The 20,184-nt window shown below is 50.1% G+C and overlaps 1 protein-coding gene across 5 annotated transcripts in view; it reads right to left on the bottom strand.

Annotated features, from left to right (window-relative positions):
• PI4KA (phosphatidylinositol 4-kinase alpha) overlaps window positions 1-20,184 on the bottom strand; it is a 150,377-nt gene that overhangs the window by 21,963 nt on the left and 108,230 nt on the right. For all 5 annotated transcript variants that reach the window (XR_004442559.1, XR_004442560.1, XR_004442558.1 and 2 more), the window contains exons 30-39: window positions 18,267-18,359; window positions 15,218-15,374; window positions 14,518-14,645; window positions 6,615-6,773; window positions 6,216-6,367; window positions 5,909-6,016; window positions 5,147-5,274; window positions 2,681-2,800; window positions 2,421-2,500; window positions 2,102-2,295 (exon numbers count right to left, since the gene is read on the bottom strand). Coding sequence is in view for 1 of the 5 variants with exons in the window: in XM_033234040.1 (XP_033089931.1) it covers window positions 2,102-2,295; window positions 2,421-2,500; window positions 2,681-2,800; window positions 5,147-5,274; window positions 5,909-6,016; window positions 6,216-6,367; window positions 6,615-6,773; window positions 14,518-14,645; window positions 15,218-15,374; window positions 18,267-18,359 (1,319 nt within the window). In the remaining 4 variants the exon portion in view is untranslated. The remainder of the gene's footprint in view (window positions 1-2,101; window positions 2,296-2,420; window positions 2,501-2,680; window positions 2,801-5,146; window positions 5,275-5,908; window positions 6,017-6,215; window positions 6,368-6,614; window positions 6,774-14,517; window positions 14,646-15,217; window positions 15,375-18,266; window positions 18,360-20,184) is intronic.

Consider the following 20,184-nt stretch of genomic DNA (forward strand, 5'->3'; position numbering starts at 1 on the left):
CGAATCACAAGGTCAGGAGATCGAGACCATCCTGGCTAACACAGTGAAACCCCACCTCTACTAAAAATACAAAAAATTAGCCGGGTGTGGTGGAGGGCGCCTATAGTCTCAGCTACTCGGGCTGAGGCAGGAGAATGGTGTGAACCCGGGAGGCGGAGCTTGCAGTGAGCTGAGATCACACCACTGCACTCCAGCCTGGGCGACACAGCGAGACTCCGTCTCAAAAAAATAAAAAGGAGTGTAACTGGATTGTTTGTAACTCCAAGGATAAATGCTTGAGGGGATGGATACCCCGTTCTCCGAGATGTGCTTATTTCACATTGCGTGCCTGCATGAAAACATCCCATGCACCTCATAAATACAGACATCTACTACATTTGCACAGAAATTTTTAAAAAAGTTCAAATAAAAAAATGGTTAGCCAGGTGACGGCTAAATGTTCTATTATGCCACTAACTAGTAGGTCTGAACATTAGTGTTTTTTTTGAGATGGAGTCTCGCTCTGTCGCCCAGGCTGGAGTGCAGTGGCGCAATCTCGGCTCACTGCAAGCTCTGCCTCCCAGGTTCACACCATTCTCCCGCCTCAGCCTCCCGAGTAACTGGGACCACAGGCGCCCGCCACCGTGCCCGGCTAATTTTTTGTATTTTTAGTAGAGACGGGGTTTCACCGTGTTAGTCAGGATGGTCTCGATCTCCTGACCTTGTGATCCACCCACCTCGGCCTCCCAAAGTGCTGGGATTACAAGCGTGAGCCACCGCGCCCGGCCAGTGTTTTTTTTTTTTTTTTTTTTTTTTTTTTTTTTTTTTAAAGCATTATTATCCGCTGTGATGAAATGCTGGAACTTTCTTAAAGAAACACGAATTTTCCTACACTTACTGTTCAAAAGGCTTCCTTTCACCATCCCTGTCCTAAAACTCCTGCCTCTTATTCCTTTTCCTACCATATCTTCCCCTGACTCTCCACAGCTACCCATCCAGCGAGTCAGTGTCTCAGTCCACAGTCCAGGGGCCACAAGGCACCTGGCCCATGAAGGGGCAGCTACTAGTTTCCAGGTGTTCCCACCTCGGGCTAATGCAAGGCAGATGCCCCACGAGCACTGTGCTTTGAGGCAATGCAGAGCTGCTCTGCGATCCTACTCCAGGGGATCAAAGTAGGGCTGGAGGGAGGATGCAGTACATTGGCAGGTCTGGGCTCACAACAGAGAATCACCCACCCTGGATACATTCATGGGAGGCTGTGGACCATCTGGTGGAATTCTCTCTTTTTTTTTTTTGAGACAGAGTCTCGCTCTGTTACCCAGGCTGGAGTGCAGTGGCGCGATCTCAGCTCACTGCAAGCTCCACCTCCTGGGTTCACACCATTCTCCTGCCTCTGCCTCTGCCTCTGGAGTAGCTGGGACTACAGGTGACCGCCACCGCGCCTGGCTAATTTGTTTTGTATTTTTAGTAGAGACGGGGTTTCACCGTGTTAGCCAGGATGGTCTTCATCTCCTGACCTCGTGATCCACCTGCCTCAGCCTCCCAAAGTGCTGGGATTACAGGCTTGAGCCACTGTGCCCGGCCCCATCTGGTGGGATTCTAAACAGGGACTCTGCAGTCCCTCTCAGCCACCATCGGTCTGAGGTTCTGTCCCCGTAAGAGCTGCCACAGGCAGTTCACAGGAATGTGGCTGCTGTCTGCAGCATGTGCCTCCTCCGAGTACTCTGCCACTGAAAGGTAACATCCAGGAACAAACCCAAACCCTCCCCAAGGCGGTTCCGGCAGCCGCCTGTCAGGAGTGACAGCTTCCACATGCTTCCTATCCAGCATGAATCAGATCTTGGCTCTGAATTCACCCTGCTGCTACCTCCCTAGGCTCCAGGTGCAGCAGCACCCCAGGCAGGCGTCGGAAAAGATCACAAGGGTTGCTGGGTTATTTCTGCACAGAAGAGCTGGGGGAGTGTCCTGGCACTCGAGGATCAAAGTAGCCTGCTAGACTACTTCCTGACTGTCCTTGAGAGGGGCTGCAGAGTGCTCCCCAGCATTCATGACCCAGCTGGCAGGCGCCCTATACTGGGCCTCTGGTGAGGCCTGTGTCAGGCCGTGGTGCCTGGGGGCCCACCTGGCAGGCAGCTGCACAGCCAGGTAGGGAGAGATGCTCCAGGCCAGGTTCACGTTGTCCTTCCACTGCTTCTCACTCAGGCTGATGTACTTAGATCTCCAGTTGGCCACGCTGTTCTCTCCGGCCTGGTCTAGCTCCAGTTCTGGGGCTGACAGTGGGTTGTACCATGTGATGAGCCGCTCGATCTCAGTGGCCTGGCAAGATAAAATATAAGGCCTGACATGCAAGCCTTCTGTGAGTGACCACACACTGCCCCGGCCACCAGGTGTTGTACGGGCAGGTGGTGGGCAGCAGGCACAGCTGCACCTGTGGGCCTCACCAGCAGGGACAGCAGCAGCGTCCTTCGCTTCATGTAGTATTTGTGTAGCTGGGAGCCCCGGTTGGTTTTCTTAGACATGCCTAGGAGGAAAGACAAAGCACAGGTGTAGTCCTCAGATGCCACCTGCCTGCCCTGAGTTTCTAAACCTAGAGGAAGCTTGCAGTGCTCTGTTCTGTTGTCTGAGCAAGTATCCATCAAGTAGCTCGCAACCAGAATGGTAACTTGTATGTGATGGCCCCAGGAGCATGCCTCCCACTGACCTGACTTCTTGGAGATGGTGGACATGCCACTGGACAGGGGGTAGGTATTGATCCAGCCTTGGGTGGCTTGTTGCCGAGAGCCAACAGTTATGTCCAGGTTGCTCCGGGTGTCCTGATTATCTGAGGGCAAACATATTGTTGATTCTACAGTGAGGTGGCTCAAGAAAAGGTATCACAAAAAGTAAACTAAGATTCACCAGAGATAAGGCAATCAGTGGTACAGTGGGCAGGAGTCCTGGAATCGACTGCAGGAACAAATCTGTATGGATGGTGAGTTTTCCAAAAGCGTGAGTAATTCTTTAACTATTCTAGATGGAATGTTTAAACATTTTAATTGTATTTCTTCTATCCTTTTCAAATACTTTTTATTTAATTAGTTAATTAATTAATTTTTGAGATAGAGTTTTGCTCCTGTCACCCAGGGTGGAGTGCAAGACACAATCTCAGCTCCCTGCAACCTCTGCCTCCTGGGTTTAAGCGATTCTCCTGCCTCAGTCTCTCGAGTAGCTGGGATTACAGGTGCCTGCCACCACACCCAGCCAATTTTTGTATCTTTAATAGAGACGTGGTTTCGCCAAGTTGGCCAGCTGGTCTTGAACTCCTGACCTCAGGTGATCCACCCGCTTCAGCCTCCCAAAGTGTGGGATTACAGGCATGAGCCACCGTGCCCGGTCTATTTTTCATTTTTGAGAGGGAGTCTTGCTTTGTTGTAGTGCAATGGCGTAATCTCGGCTCACTGCTACCTCTACCTCCTGGGTTCAAGCTATTCTCCTGCCTCAGCCTCCCGAGTAGCTGGGACTACAAGCGCCCACCACCAGGCCTGGCTAATTTTTGTATTTTTAGTAGAGATGGGGTTTCACCATATTGGCCAGGCTGGTCTCAAACTCCTGACCTCAGGTGATTCACCTGCCTTGGCCTCCCAAAGTGCTGGGATTACAGGCGTGAGCCACCGTGCCTGGCCTTCTTCTATCCTTTAAAATATTATAGGCTGGGCACAGTGGCTCATGTCTGTAATCCCAGCACTTTGGGAGGCTAAGGCAGGTGGATCGCTAGAGGCCAGGAGATCGAGACCAGTCTGGACAACAAGGCAAGACTCCTATCTGAACAACAACAACAATAATAAAAATTAGCTGGGGGAGCTGGCGTGTATCTGTAGTCCTAGCTGCTTGTGAAGCTGAGGTGGGAGAATCACTTGCACCCAGGAGTCTGAGGCTGCAGTGAGCTATGATTACACTATTGCATTCCAGCCCGGGTGACAGAATAAGACTCCATTTCTAAAAAAAGTAGAAAATAGAATAAAACAAGTATAATTTTCTTGATAAAGGATGGCAATTACCTGATCACCGGTAATGTACAGTTCTTTAGTACGGTGATAAGTTGAGGGCCTGTGGGGGCAGACTGTAAGGACTGTTTGCCCTCTTCTAAGTGGAGCCAGACAGCTGCCTTAGAAGATCACTGCATCTGCTTCTTTCCTTCCTTTTCCTGCTAGTCAGGTTGTCAGCTGTGGGTATGCTAAAGAAAACCCTATTGGCCAGGCACGGTGGCTCACACCTGTAATCCCAGCACTTTGGGAGGCTGAGGTGGGTGGATCATGAGGTCAGGAGTTTGAGACCAGCCTGGCCAATATGGTGAAACATCGTCTCTACTAAAAAATAAAAAAATTAGCCAGGCATGGTGGTGCGCACCCGTAGTTCCAGCTACTCAGGAGGCTGAAGCAGAAGAATCGCTTGAACCCAGGAGGCAGAGGTTGCAGTGAGCCGAGATCGCGCTACTGCACTCCAGCCTGGGCGACAGAGTAAGACTCTGTCTCTCAAAAAAAAAAAAAGAAAAAAGAAAACCCTCTCTCTTGTCTCTCAGTCTGTGCTTAGTAATCAGCTAGGTACTGAGAGAACAAGGGCATGGCCTCCTTGGAGCTGTTTGCTGCTTGTTTGTGTGGCATGTTTCCCTTAAGCATTCCCTTCCCTGGAATACTGTGCCCCGTCCACCCTGCATGCCTGTGCAGCCTTTCAGACTGAGATCAACTGTCATCTCTTCCAGAAAACCATCTCTGACTCCCCACTCTGGAGGGGCCAAGTGTCTATCCCAAGGAGTGCTCCCACAGTCCCCCCATATTGAAATCACCTGTCCATTTGACTGCCTCCTACCAGACGACAACAGACCACACCCCAGTCATGTGGGTGCACTAGCCTCAGCCCAATCCTGGGCCGTCAGCTGCCCAGAGGGGTATGTGAACGCAGCCGACTGCTCAGAGGGGTGTGTGAATGCAGCTGGTGCCAGCGCAGGAAAGTGCAGAGAGTGGAGTCTGCTCAGGGGCCTTGGGCCTCCAATGACCATGCAACACAGCCAAGGCCAGGGCTCAGGGGGCTCTAACTGCTCCGTCCCTACCTCTGGGACCCTCAGGGCTGCCCACGTTGCACCCCTGTCCTGCCTGCCTCCACCATGAGCGGCTGCACTGCTGAGGGTTACCTGGGGGAACAAGCTGGCTGGCGGTCAGGTACTTCTTATCTGAGAACATGGCGGTCCAAAATTTAATCATGATGCTTATGTCTTCACGCAGCCGCTTCTCTCCTTGAGTAGGGAACTTTGGGGGACAGCTTCAAACAATCATAAGAGGACAAGGGCTGAGTGTCTGGAGTCGGGGACTAGAGGCCAGTCACACAAAGCAGTGAGAGGTGATGTACACAGTTTCTTAATGACAAAGAGTCAGCCCAAAGCCCATCATTAGCAAGGATGATCTGGCCCATTCCCATGGGAAGGTGTGGTGGCTCGGGAGCCCTCTTATGCCCTCCTCCCTCACTGCCCACAGCAGCCCCTACAGCTTTCCACTGAAGCTGCGCTTGTGGCAGATCAGGGCAACGAAGCTGCACTCATACAACAGCACAGTCTATGCGTGCAGAGCACCAGGCAGTGGGTGTTTGCAATTCTTTCTGCACAAGCCTTCACATTAACAGGGAAATCAAATGGACGCACTTAATCTCCTAAATCAGTAGAACTGAGGGAAAATTTGCCTACATCTCGCTGGGAGGCTAACTCTCAGTACACGGGACACATGCACAGGGCTGAGGGTATTTAAAACCAGGGAGCCAGGGCTACTGAAGGAGGAGGTTGGTGAGCACAACTGGGCAACTGTGTACTCCTGTGAGTGACTTCCTGGGGGTCTGGGGCAGTAGAGCACTTCCAGGGGCTGGGCCATCCCTGGACGCTGCACAGCACATCTTGAGGGAGTACCTGAAGTAGTCAAAGGCGGTGGAGTAGATCTTCTCGCGAAGCACATTGCGGATGGTTGCATTTGGAACCACGTCAGCATGCAGGAGGGACAGCCCCAGGGTCAGCAGCCTGTGAGGGAGTCCAGCACCCAGTCAGAGCAGGAGCCTGGCCTGCGGCCAAGTTCACCCTCTGGACTCTCTTCCCTGCCCTTCCAGGAGCAGCTCACTGAAATGTGTTCCCTGTCTACGGAAGTACCGTGACACACAGATGCCCCACAACACACTGTACACACCAGGGGCCCTGTGCTCCCCAGGAAGAGGGCTCTCACTTGAAGCGGGGCCCGATGGCCGCCACATGCCGGTTCATGCTCCCCTTGGCCCCGCCGATGTTCAGGGACATGGAGCGCTGCAGCAGGCTGGAGAAGATCTCCACTTGGTCAGAGCTGCAGTACTTGGCGATCTCAAACCGCTGCACCAGGAACTGAGTGAGAAGAGGAAGACACTGTGGTGGTGGGGCTGTGCTGGGCTAACCCTGGGACCGGCAGAGACAGCTGAGGAAGGGCTCTGGGCTGACTGGCCGGGCTTGCCAGAGGCTGGAACAGTCAGCCCCTGAGGTCCCAGCGTCTGAAAACCTGCAGGCCTCGGGTTCGGCTACCCCCACCCCAAGACCAGTCCTGGCCCCCCCAGGTGGAGCACCCCAGAGCCTTGGTGGGGGAACAGGCACGTACGTCGATCCAGATGTAGTGGGGGGTCACTTCGGGAGGACAGGGTTTGGGCTGACTCGCTTCCGAGGCGGCCAGGGGATCTGCTTCCTTTATCTCAGCAGAAAACAGGCCAAACTTCTGCTCCACCGTCATGTGCCAGGCCCCTGCCATCTCCCGCATGAACTACAGGTACAGAAGGAATATTAGCTCCTCTGTGAAACACAAAAAGGGGCTACTGTCATGTTTTCTCTAATTTAAAAAAACGAACATATGCTCACTGAGTAAGATTTAGAAACTGAGAAAAGTATGAAGAAAAAAACGGAGATCGTCTATAGTCCCACATCCCAGGGTCATCCGTGTCAGTGCTTGGTTTATTTTCTCCAGCCTCTTGAGGCTGCATTCTGTTCAACCCAGTTCACGGTGTGGACGTTGCAGGGTGTGAGATGGCAGCACCCAGGATGTGCCTGATGCCCTGACAGGCACTGGGTAGCTGACTTTTCTCGATAACCCCGAGAACCCTCTGTAGCTGTGAGTGGGAAGACCCCTGTATGGGCTGCTGAGCTGGCAAGGGCAGAGGGTTCTGGATCCAGAGCCTGGCTCCTCCTCTCCACCCCACACAGACCCTACCCGATGCCTTCATCCCACTAACCAGATCAGGAACAGCCCATGGAGCTGAGGAGAGCCTGCAGCCACCATGGCCAGGCCTGGGAGCCCAAGCTCAGGCTGCTCCCACGGCCCAGTCATGCTCAGCCAGGTCCCCATTCCTTGGGGAGGCATGAGGGGTGCCCAGAGGAAGCAGCATAGTGCCAGGGAGACACCTAGGTGCTGGAGAGAGTAAGACGTGCGGCTCACATGTGGAAAGCCCCCACAATTTCTGGATGTTTTCATAAGGAGACCAAGAAACAGCATTTGGCGTCTGGCCATAGAGGATTTCTATCCCTCTGTTGTCCAGCAACACCAACTCCTGCAAGGGCTCCAGGCACCTGTGCAGAGGTGGCAACAAGGCCCAGTGAGCAGAACACACACCGCAGCTCCTCTCCAGTACCCATCCCCTCCCTTCTTCCTCATGAGGTGGATCAGGGTGGCCACGTGGCCAGTCACGGAGCTCTCAGCCAGGCTCCCTGCTGGCTGGGGCGGCCACTGTTCTCCCCGGCCACTCTAACGAGCCAGGGAGAGCGAACTGGGCGGGGCCCTGGGAATGCATGCCAGGATGAGCTTCATAAGGTCAAGGCAGCTGGCCTCTGCCTTTTGCACTCTGCTCTTGTCTCCCTTCCTGCTGGGAGGCACAGAAGCCATCTGGAGGCCTTGAGGGTAGAGACAAAGGCCATATAAGCCCAGGACGGCCAGGAGCCGACAGGAGCCTGGGGCGGGGCTGCACTACTCTGTCTGCTGCATCCCTCTAAGCTGCCCGTGGCATGAGGACTCCTGGGGGACGAGACACTAGAACCACTAGAACCTGCTTTCTGTTTCCTGCAGACCGATGTAGTGTTATGGAAGCAGACAAGGGAGCAAAAAATGTATTTGTATTTGGGGGGAACCCCAGAACTGCCAGGGACAAGAAGCCATGGCAGAGCCACACTCCCAGTTATTTGTTAAACAACTACATCCTGGTGGCCGCCTCTGTGCCAGGGCCTCGTGGGCTCTGGGCGTGGTGCCGCAAATGAAGACAAACATGACCACACAGTCTATGGTGGGGACCACAGACAATAAGAAATAAGCTACACACACTGAGAATCACTAAGAAACAGCAGTGCGAGTCAGCGTGTGACAGACCCGGTGGCCAGGGAGAGCCCTGGCAAGGAGGGGACATCTGAGATGAGCCCTGGAGGAGATGCAGGAGTGAGGCACAAGGCACGGCTGTCTGAGAAGAGGGCATGTATGACACGGCCTATGGTGGGAGCAGCACAGGAGGGCAGCTTCAAAAGTGAAGCTGATGGGATGTGTGGAGAATCATCCGTGGGAAGTGCAGGCAGGACCCCAGCATGGCCACAGCACAGCAAGCGAGGGGAGGAGAGGGGATGGAAGTTGGGTGGGAAGGGGGCTTGCAGGTCACAGAAACAAGCCTGCCTTTGAGTCTGTAGGGGGGCTCTGATTCCCCCCTGGCTTGCGCCAGCTGCATGTGGAGAAGGGGAAGATGCCTGGGGGTGGGGAGCAGGAGGCCAGGCCAGGGGGAAGCAGCTGGGATGCTGGGACTTGTCAGATCCTGGATAAATCTCAAAAGGTGAAACTGATGGGATGTGCTGAGAGTCATCTGTGGGATGTGCACAAGAGGAAGTCAAAGATGTCTGAGCAGAGGGAAGGATCTCGCTGGCATCTACAGTGAAGGGAAGGACCATGCTGGCATCTACAGCGAAGGAAGGACCATGCTGGCATCTACAGCGAAGGAAGGGGCCATGCTGGCATCTACAGTGAAGGGAGGGACCTCGCTGGCATCTACAGTGAAGGGAAGGGCCATGCTGGCATCTACAGCAAAGGGAGGGACCTCGCTGGCATCTACAGTGAAGAGAAGAACCACTCTGGCATCTACAGTGATGGCAGATGGGCGACCAGTGCAGGGGTGTCTGGAGCTGAGGTTGGACCCATTAGTTGGGGCTGCTAATCAGTTCACCACGTGGGCTGTGGGCCAAGCCACTGAAGGGATGCCCCTGGACTAGGGGAGACTGGGCTGGGTAAGTAGTGGAGCTGGCCAGACTGCCCAGGCAGGGAGGAGGAGCCTTGGGGCATGCCAGTGCTGAGAAGGCCTGAGCTCAAGAAGGTCCCTTTATTCTGGAGGATGACAGGGCTACAAAAATTACAAAGGCCTTAAGTCCCTGGGAAGGACTGTTAGGCTCCCACAACAGTTGCTTTCAAGTCCCAGTGCTCTGAAGGAGGCTGTGAGCAGCTTTCCCTGAGCTGATCTGTCCTCCTGCCACCTGGGACCTGCTAGTGATATCTGTACTCCATCTGCCCTGCCGCAGGGGTCCCTGGAGGCTCATTCAACCCACTGCTATCTGAGGACCAGACAGGGAGGCCAGAGGTTCAAGGGCACCTAGACTAAGGAAGTGGAGAGGAGAGGAACGGATCCGGGCTCCAGAGCCCCAGGCACAATGTGAGGGCTGACACGTGATCAGGAGCACCCCCACTGCCCTGTGAAATGGGAACAGCTGCAGCCCCTACTCTCTGAGACAGAGTCTCGCTCTGTCGACCAGGCTGGAGTGCAGTGGTGCAATCTCAGCTCATTGCAAGCTCCACCTCCCGGGTTCACACCATTCTCCTGCCTCAGCCTCCCAAGTAGCTGGGACTACAGGCGCCCACCACCTCCCCAGCTAATTTTTTGTATTTTTAGTAGAGACGGGGTTTCACCATGTTAGCCAAGATGGTCTGGATCTCCTGACCTCGTGATCTGCCTGCCTTGGCCTCCCAAAGTTCTGAGATTACAGGCGTGAGCCACTGCACCCAGCCTAATTTTATAGTTTTTAGTAGACATGGGTTTCTCCATTTTGGTCAGGCTGATCTCGAACTCCCGACCTCAGGTGATCGACTTGCCTCGGCCTCCCAAAGTGCTGGGATTACAGGCGTGAGCCATCGCGCCGGGCCAAGCAGCCTCTACTCTTAAGGCCCGGCAAGATCTCAGGCTGAAGCAGCATGTGTAAAGGAATCCTGACCACAGCAGCACTGTGTCCTGACAGTCACAATTTGTGGTGAAACCAAGGCTTCCAGAAGACCCTGAGAGGAGGGCACACATGTCCTCTCCTGGGAAGTGGAGAGTCCCACCAAGAGATAGTGTGTAGGCAGGTGTGTGCAGGCAGGTGGGTGCCCTGGGCCCACACAAGAGTGAGTGTGGCTAAGACTTCCCAGGATCAGGCCCCTCCTGAGCCCAGAGGAGGACAGTCACAGGGTGTGGGGGAAACTGTACCGTAAGCACAGACCCCAAGGCCTGGGCTAGATGGACAAGAGAGTGATATACATATAATGTCCTGCTCAAGCTCGGCACATGGCAGGACCAGAACACGTTATCAGTTACTACCTAGTGCAGCCCACATCCATTTATTTTGGGTCACGAATTTTAAGTACCATACAAGAATCACGAACCTTTCCCCTCTCAGTGAAATTAAGATCCCAGACCCCTGTAAGGAGGTCAGGCTCCCCACTGTCCCCACACTGAGATGCAAACAGCAAGTGTGACATCTCTTTATCTCTTTGGGAATGTAAGAAAAGACATCAATGATTCAGTGATTGCCTCTGAAGTTGGGCGATTCTAATTTCCCTCATTACACTCAAACCTTTCACCTTTTCCATGATGAGTGGACATTGCTTTTATAGTAGAAAAAAAATTTAAAAAGCCCCCACCCTGGGCACTATGGGGACTGGACAGGTCAGGTCCTTGTGGTGGCAGAGACAGGGACTGAGGACCTGAATGGCCAGTGCCAGGTGTGAGTGTGAGTGGGTGGAGAAACCTGACACAGGCGAAGGGACCTGAGGCCAGCTGAGCCACTGGAGATGGCAGGGGCAGGAAGTGAAAGCTGGACTCCAAAAGACCCCAAACGAAACAGTAATTTGGTTTGTATAAAAATCCCTTTAAGACACCTTTCCCAATTTTGCTTAAATTGAAAAAAAAAAAAAAAGGAAGTGGGGTAAAAAGCAGGAAGAATCCACACTTCCTGTCAAGACCAGCTACTGAGTGGGAGGAGGAGCCACCAGACATAAGAAAGACACTTCAGCTAGGCCTGTTGGAACACACCTCTAGTCCCAGCTACTGGGTCGGGAGGCTGAGGCAGGAGGATCACTTGAGCTCAGGAATTTGAGGTCAGCCTAGGCAACATAGTGAGACTATGTCTTCAAAAAAAAAAAGAAAGAAAGAAAGAAAAAATAAAAAAATAAAAAAAAAATAAAGACCTCCTTCTCTATGGGAAAATATACAGCAGTCTTCCTCAACTGTCAGCTTTATTTAAATGTACAACATCCAGTATAGAAACAAAAACTTTCAAACAGTGAAGAAAAAAGATCAAAAGAAACGGACCCATAGATGATTCAAATACAAGAACAGACCAGATAAGGATACAAAAATAATTACAATAAATATGCTCAAAGATTTATAAGAAATAATGGAAAGAATGGGTGAAGGTAAGAGAATCTCAGCAGAAAATGCAAACTATAAAAAATAATTAAATGACTGGGCGTTGTGGCTCATGCCTGTAATCCCAGCACTTTGGGAGGCTGGGGCAGGTGGATCACCTGAGATCACAAGTCCAAGACCAGCCTGGCCAACATGGTGAAACCCTGTCTCTACAAAAACACAAAAATTAGCCAGGCATGATGGCGGGTGCCTGTAACCCCAGCTACTAAGAAGGCTGAGGTGGAAGAATCGTTTGAACCCAGGAGGCGGAGGTTGCAGTGAGCTGAGATTGCGCCACTGTACTCCAGCCTGGGAGACAGAGTGAGACCCCATCTCAAAAAAAAAAAAAAAAAAAAAAAGAATTAACTAGAAATCCTAGATCTGGAATGTTTCCTTTTCTTATTTTTAAATTAAATTAATATTTATTTATTTTTTGTTGTTTTCTAGATCTGAGAATTGTATCTGAAATAAAAATACACAAGATGGCTTTATAGCAGAATGAATAAAGCAGAAGAAAAGAATAGTGAACTGGTATATAGGTAAAAAAAAAAACAAACAAACCAAATGAAAGAGAAAAATCCTGAAAAACTGAAAAAGACTACAGAGAACATCAATGACCTATGGGACAATACCAAGTCACTAATATATGTGTACCTGGAATCCCAAAAGGAGAAGAGAGAGAGAATGAGGTAAAAAAAAAAATTAAAAAAATATTGACCTTAGGAGCCTAGGAAGTAAATAGGAAGTTTAAAAAAAACAAAAAAAAAAAGGCCGGGCGCAGTGGCTCACGCCTGTAATCCCAGCACTCTGGGAGGCCGAGGTGGGTGGATCACAAGGTCAGGAGATCGAGACCATCCTGGCTAACACGGTGAAACCCCGTCTCTACTAAAAACATAAAAAATTAGCCAGGCGTGGTGGCGGGCACCTGTAGTCCCAGCTACTCGAGAGGCTGAGGCAGGAGAATGGCGTGAATCCGGGAGGTGGAGCTTGCAGCAAGGTGAGCCGAGATAGCGCCACTGTACTCCAGCCTGGGCGAAAGAGCGAGACTCCATCTCAAAAAAAAAAAAAGAAAAAAGGAAAAGAAAAAGAAATGACAAATAAATATTGACCTAAAGACTTCCAAGTTTGATGAAAATCCTAAATCCCTAAAATTAAGAAGCTCAATGAATTCCAACAGGATAAATACAATGAAAATCACACATAGTCAAACTACTAAAAATGAAAGATAAAGAGAAACATCCAACAAGTAGCCAAAAGAAAAACTATAACATATACAGTCATCCCTTGGTATCCTCAGGGGAACTGGTTCCAAGATGTGGAACCCACGGATAAGGAGGGCTGGCTGTACTGAGAAACAAAAAGACTGTTGACTTCTCTCCAGAAACAATGCAAGACAATAGAAAGGTATATCTGAAATGCTAAAAACAATAAAATAAAAAACTATCAACCTAGAATCCTGGGCCTAGAAAAAATAATACACATGCATCAAAAATGAAGGTGAACTAAGATGAGAGAATTTATTTCCAGCAGACCTGCATTACTGGAAATGTTAAAGAAAATTACTTGTGCAGAGGAGATCACAGGAAGACTGGAAAAGTGTGAGTGATGAAAAACATTTGGATAAATTTATAAAGTTGTAACGAAACCTCTTCTTAATTTCTTTGAAAGACTTTTGACTTTTTTTGAACAAAAACAACATTGTAAGGTCTAATGCATATGGCAGTAAAATATGAAAACAGGACGCAGGGAATTGGAGGGAGAAATTGGGTGTCATAATGGCAGTGGGTGTCTACAGTGGCAATGGTATACAGCTGTCTCTGCAGAATCCTCTCCCCGGCAAGAACTATAACTGCTGTGGCTGCTCCAGCTGTCATTTACCGACAGCTCACTAGGATGCAGGTGTTCTTGTTATGATGCCCACCACGTAGGTGAGGAGCCCTGCCCAGGAGTCAGAGCCCTACAGGCTGAAGTGTGACTTCCACAGGCCCTTCTGCACATATTTGATGGGAGCAGGCTGATCAGGCTGAGAACCCAGCACCCCCCTGACTTCACAGGTGTCCCCTGACTAGATAACCTCCCCCAGGTGCCCACTGGACCAAAATGTTTCCTAAGAACGCTGAATGATGTGATGGACACAAACCCCACGAGGTTATAAAATATCAGGCAAATGTGAGGTATTATCATTACTGCCACCGCCACCAGCCTGGAAAAATTTTAATTCCGTTTTTGGAAATAGTCCAACTTTCCTGAGGAAACAAGAAAATCAAAATCCCCCTTTCTGACCACTCATTTCAACTGATCCCAAGAAACACAGAAAGAAAACATGTAAATTCCCTGTTACCCTGACAGTTAATAGGATCTTTGAAAAATAAAATTGTTCTTAAGCATTTATCTAATCAGCTGAAAGGTAAGTATAAACTTCCTTGTGGGCCCCCTGCAGTAGCAACTCCAGAAGTACAGATGCAGGGAAAAGGGGCTGATCCCGATTAGGTCAAGAAAAACGTTCCTGTGGACAAACACAACTGCTCCCAATCAGATTCAAAGTTAACAGGTGTTCAAGAAGCTGGCTCTTCCAATTTCAGTAGGGAAATGGCTCCCCCTACCGAGGTTTTGGGAGATAACGGCTTCTAGGCACCAATGGGATGCTGTTAACATAAGTTCTATTTTCCGTGACTGTCACATATAATAATAGAATCTATAAGGAGACTGAGGCTTGAGAAGATGAGGGGCTTGCCCAGTGTCTCCATGCTTGGTGGTGGCGGCACCAGGGAAGGCTCTTCCCATCTCTTATCCCATCCCATCCTCAGTGCCACCCCAAGGTCAGGGTCCTACCGGCACTTCTACTCCATCCTTGCCGGCCAGCAGCCATTCCCAGCAGGCCAGGGCTGTCTCCATGCCATGCTCGTTGAACATCCGGAGGGGACCCCAGCACAGATGATGAAGGAGCTGCGGGTCACAATCTGGAACCGAACACACCTCAGTCAGAGGCCTCCAACAATGGCTGAACCCCAAAACAGCTTCCATAGGCCAACAAGAGTTGACCAGCTGGGGCCAACGATGGCCTTTTATTGACTTTCCACTCATGAGAGATAACTCCTCTACTGAGGGAGCTCCTGCTCTTTCTCCTGCCAGGACTCCAGCTGACTATGGGTCATGAAGGCCAGCATTCATTTAGAAATGAGCCCAGAGGCCAGGCGTGGTGGCTCAAGCCTGTAATCCCAGCACTTTGGGAGGCCGAGATGGGCGGATCACGAGGTCAGGAGATCGAGACCATCCTGGCTAACACGGTGAAACCCCGTCTCTACTAAAAAAAAAATACAAAAAAACTAGTTGAGGGAGGTGGCGGGCGCCTGTAGTCCCAGCTACTCGGGAGGCTGAGGCAGGAGAATGGCGTAAACCCGGGAGGCGGAGCTTGCAGTGAGCTGAGATCCGGCCACTGCACTCCAGCCTGGGCAACAGAGTGAGACTCCATCTCAAAAAAAAAAAAAAAAAAGAAATGAGCCCAGAATTCCATGGTGCTTCCATGAGTTACCTTTGCTGCTAATGAGCATTGCGGTCAGCTTGAACATGGCCTGCGTGTAGTGCTGAGGATGACTGCGGTCTAACGCTGAATGTAGATCCTGGACCATCATTTTGTTCAGGTCAGACATCTGGCCTGTGGTGCCTGAGAACCGAATCATTCCATACACCTGCAAAAACATTCTCATCAGCAACTAAGCATATAAGCCAGGCAACGTGGGTGAGGTCCTGGAAGCCACCAGATCACACTTGTGGTGGCAATGGTGGGTGCCTCACTGCCCCAAAGTGGAGCTCATGCATGCAGACAGACAGGCTCATTCCAATGATGCTACTACTGATCACAGCTTTCTTCTGAAAGAATAGCTCCTCTAGAAATGCAAGTTGGCAGTGCCACCACTGCAGATGTTCCCCGGGGGTGGGAACCTCGTCCCTCATCTTTGTACCCAGCAGTGAGCCCGGGGTCTGACCCACGGTGGGACTGCATGAATGTGAACTGGATAAATACATTTCCTCAGACTCATTAATGACTCAAACAACAAGATCAGCCTCCTTGTTAATATTATTATTTTTTGAGAGAGGGAGCCTCGCTCTGATGCCCAGGCTAGAGTGCAGTGGCATGGTCTCGACTCACTGCAACCTCCGCCTCCTGGGTTCAAGTGATCCTCTCACCTCAGCCTCCCAAGCAGCTGGATTATAGGCATGCACCATCATGCCTGGCTAATTTTTGTATTTTAGTAGAGACACGGTTTCACCATGTTGGCCAGGCTGGTCTCGAACTCCTGACCTCAAGTAATCCGCCCGCCTTGGCCTCCCAAAGTGCTGGGATTACAGGCGTGAACAGCCATGCCCAGCCCTTCTTACTATTATTAATAATTTTTTCTTTGAGACAGAGTCTTGCTCTGTTGCCCAGGCTGGAGTACAGTGGTACGATCATAGTTCACTGCATCCTCGAACTCCTGGGCATAGGTGATCCTCCTGTCTCGGCTTCCCAAAGTGCTAGGATTACTGGCGTGAGGCACTGTGCTTGGCTAATCTACCTATTTTTAAAGTCAAATATAACTTTTTTTTCCAGAGAAAAGAACATACAAGTGACAAAGTGCTCAGAGGGAGTGAACCCCCACTCAGACCAGGCCACTGATGGACTTTCAGAGTCGCCAGGGAGCTTAGAAATGGTATAGACTAGGCCAGGTGCTGTGGCTCATGCCTGCAATCCCAGCAGTTTGGGAGGCTGAGGCGGGCAGACCACGAGGTCAGGAGATTGAGACTAGCCTGGCTAACACATTGAAACCTCATCTCCACTAAATATACAAAAATTTAGCCAGGCATGGTGGTGGGTGCCTATAGTCCCAGCTACTTGGGAGGCTGAGGCAGGAGAATGACATGAACCTGGGAGGCGGAGCTTGCAGTGAGCTGAGATCACACCACTGCACTCCAGCCTGGGCGACAGTGTGAGACTCCATCTCAAAAACAAAAACAAAAACAAAAACAAAAACAAACAAACAAACGAAAAAGAAATGGTGTAGACTAGCTTCTGAGTTTATGGAGCAGGAAATGGAGGACCAGAGATGTGATGCCACTGGTCACGCTGGAATAAACTGTGGCATGGTGGGTGAAAGCCCATGATGTGGAGTTGGAAGATGTGGTTCCAGACCACACTCCACTTGTGTGACTCTGGCAAGTTACTTAATCTTGGGAACCTCCGTTTATTTATAAAACTGGAATAATAACACATACATCTTACCAAGTACCCAAGAGCCTATGGCATGTAAATGTTTGTTACTGCTTTAAAAAAAAGCCAGAAAAATTAAAAAGCTTCATTCAGTGTAGCCAGAGTGTACACAGAGTTACCCTTTTGTGGAAAAAATAAGTAACTGTCATAATCACTCTGGAATGTGCCAAGGATTGTAGGTGGCAAGCCACCCAGGTGCCGAGGCAAGAGACCGAGGGCACGAGCTGTTCCAGTATAATAAAATATGTAAAATAAGAATAGTTATACTAAATATAGATCATAGATATGATTATATATGAATATCATTAATCATTACTTTGTAGCAATTACTCTTTATTCCAATATTATAATAATCCTCACTCTACAATTGTAACCTAGGAGAAACCAGGCCATACAGTGATAGGAGCTGAAGGGACACAGTGAGAAGTGACCAGAAGAGAAGAGTGTGAGCCTTCTGCTATGCCCGACAGGGCCACTAGAGGGCTCCTTGGTCTGGGGTAACGCCAACGCCTGTTGCCAAGCAGACCGTGGTCTAGCGGTAGCGTCAGTGCCTAGAAAAACACCCGCTACTTAGCAGACCCAGAAAGGGAGTCCCCCCTTCCCCGGGGGAGTTTAGAGAAGACTCTACTCCTCCACCTCTTGTGGAAGGCCTGACATCAGTCAGGCCCAACCACAGTCATCTGGAGGTCTAACCGTTTCCCTGTGATGCTGTGCTTCAGCGGTCATGCTCCTAGTCTGCCTTCATGTTCCATCCCGTACACCTGGCTCTGCCTTCTAGACAGCAGTAGCAAAATTAGCGAAAGTACTAAAAGTCTCAGATATGCAGAAATAATGGCATAAGCTGTCTCTCTCTTTCTCCCTCTCTCTCTCTGCCTTGGTTGTCAGGCAGGGAAGGGCCTCCTGTCCAATGGACATGTGACCCACGTGACCTTACCTATCACTGGAGATGGCACACACTCCTTACCGTGCCCCTTTGTCTTGTATCCAATAAATAACAGCACAGCCTGGCATTCGGGCCACTACCGGTCTCTGTGTGTTGGTGGTAGTGGTCCCCTGGGCCCAGCTGCCTTTTCTTTTATTTGTTTGTCTTGTGTCTTTATTGCTACAATTTCTTGTCTCCACACATGGGGAGAAAAACCCACTGACCCTGTGGGGCTGGACCCTGCAAAGGATCCTCCTAAAATGTAAAATGTACCCTTTAATCCTCCTAAAATGTGTGAATTCCACATCACCCAGACCCTCTGTTCATTTTCCACTAGAAAGCAGTCAACAGCATCAAAACAAGAGGACACTTTAAAGGACCTAGGATGGAAGGACAAGAGAAGAGAAGTACCTCGCCTGCGTAGCGGTTACGCAAATTCAGGGACGCCATGAAGTTGGAGTAGTCTTTCTTCACACAGGCCGGGCGCTCGGTTAGCTGAGTTGCCTACAGACAAATAACAATTATTTTAGACTATGGTAACATTATCCTTTTCTCATGTTTACCATGGCTAAGCCTAAACCCAATTAAGAAGTCACATTCGGATCTGGGGGTTACTATTAATAAAAATCTTCACTGCTGGCAAGTTAATAAAGCAAAATATTTTAGAATACCTAACAGTTTGATATGTTCCATAAGAAATTTAAAAAAAATTTTACAGAAGAAATGTCTCTGAAAGGCAGTTTCTGCTACTGGTAGGCCTTTGCAAGAGAAAGAATCACTAGACTGTGAGAGTAATTGTCACCTGCAATGGAAACGCCATGAAAGCATTCACAGCCGTCTCCTTGAGAGTTGTGTGGGCAGCTTACAAATGTCACTTACAGACTATAAAGGGCTGAAGGGGAGAGCAAAGGCCAGCAGGCTCTTAAACATCTGCTGGCTGCTCCTCAGTCTAATGGGAAGAGACAGAACAGGGTACACCTTGAATACAAAGGCAACCCACAGAATGGGAGAAAAATATTTGAAAACTACCACCCACCCCCTCCACCCCTCCAGCCACTCTCTGCTTCAGCCTCAGCCTCCTAGCCCCAGGGCCTCAGTGACCCAGCTTCCTAACCCACACCTTTCAGTTCCTGTTCATCCACGGTCACTGCAGAGTACAGCGTGCATTGAAAAGGACCTCCTTTTGCATTTCCCTTTAGCATTAGTACTAATGGGGAAAGTGAGCTTCTCAAATGTTTTGAGTTTAGAGGGATTTTTTTTGAGGGGATATGGTGTGGAGAAAGAGGACCAGGAGAAGAAAATATAGATGTTGGGGAACATCAAAATGCAAACAAGGACAAAAATACGTGATTTTTCTCATGAAATTATTAAACTGGTTTATTTAAAAAAAAAAAATAGATCATGTAAAACTGCTTTACATTTTCTGGAAACAATGTGGTCTTTGGCACCAAGCCGGACTGAGTTAGAACTTGGCTCTGATACTGATCAGCTGTGAGACCCTGGGAAGTCAATGACTCTGAGCCTCAATGTGCTCATCTGTAAAGTGGGCGTAAGAGTGGCCCTCTCACAATGTTGATAGAGGTTCGACGTAATGACACACACAACATCCTGGCATGGCAAACAGCACCTGGTGAGCATTGCAGGCCAGCTCCCTCCCTTCCACCATCACTCCTCACTGCCCAATGAACCAGGCAAGAGAACAGCAGGTGATTGCCAAGAGCTGCTGCAGGAGTGCCCTGCCCTGCAGAGGAGTGCTGACTCAGTTCTTTGGTCCTAACGGCCTGAAATCATACTTCTGAAACTGCCCTCCAGAGATCACTCTTCCCCCCCGAATGCTGTGTGAGGGGCGATGTCAGTCAGGGGTGGTGGAAGCTGCCCTCTCCCTGTGCTTTCCAGGGGCAGGGTACCCTAGGATTTCGAGCACAACCCTTTCCTGTTTAGCAACAGGAAGGGAAAACCTGACAGAGCAGTAGGGTGATTCCAGTTAACAGTCATCGTTTGTACATTTCAAAATAGCCAGTAGGGGCCCAGGCACAGTGGTTGACGCCTGTAATCCCAGCACTTTGGGAGGCTGAGGCAGGCCGATCACTCGAGGTCAGAAGTTCAAGACCAGCCTGGCCAACATGGTGAGACCCCATCTCTACTAAAAACACAAAAATTAGCTGGACATGGTGGTGCACACCTGTAGTCCCAGCTACTCGGGAGGCTGAGGCAGGAGAATTGCTTGAATCAGGGAGGTGGAGGTTGCAGTGAGCTGAGATGGTGCCACCTGCACTCCAGCCTGGGCGACAGAGCGAGACTCTGTCTTGGAAAAAAATAAAAATAAAAT

Source organism: Trachypithecus francoisi, unplaced genomic scaffold (genome assembly GCF_009764315.1).
Source record: "Trachypithecus francoisi isolate TF-2019V2 unplaced genomic scaffold, Tfra_2.0 Lachesis_group14, whole genome shotgun sequence".
Classification (NCBI taxonomy): Eukaryota; Metazoa; Chordata; class Mammalia; order Primates; family Cercopithecidae; genus Trachypithecus; species Trachypithecus francoisi.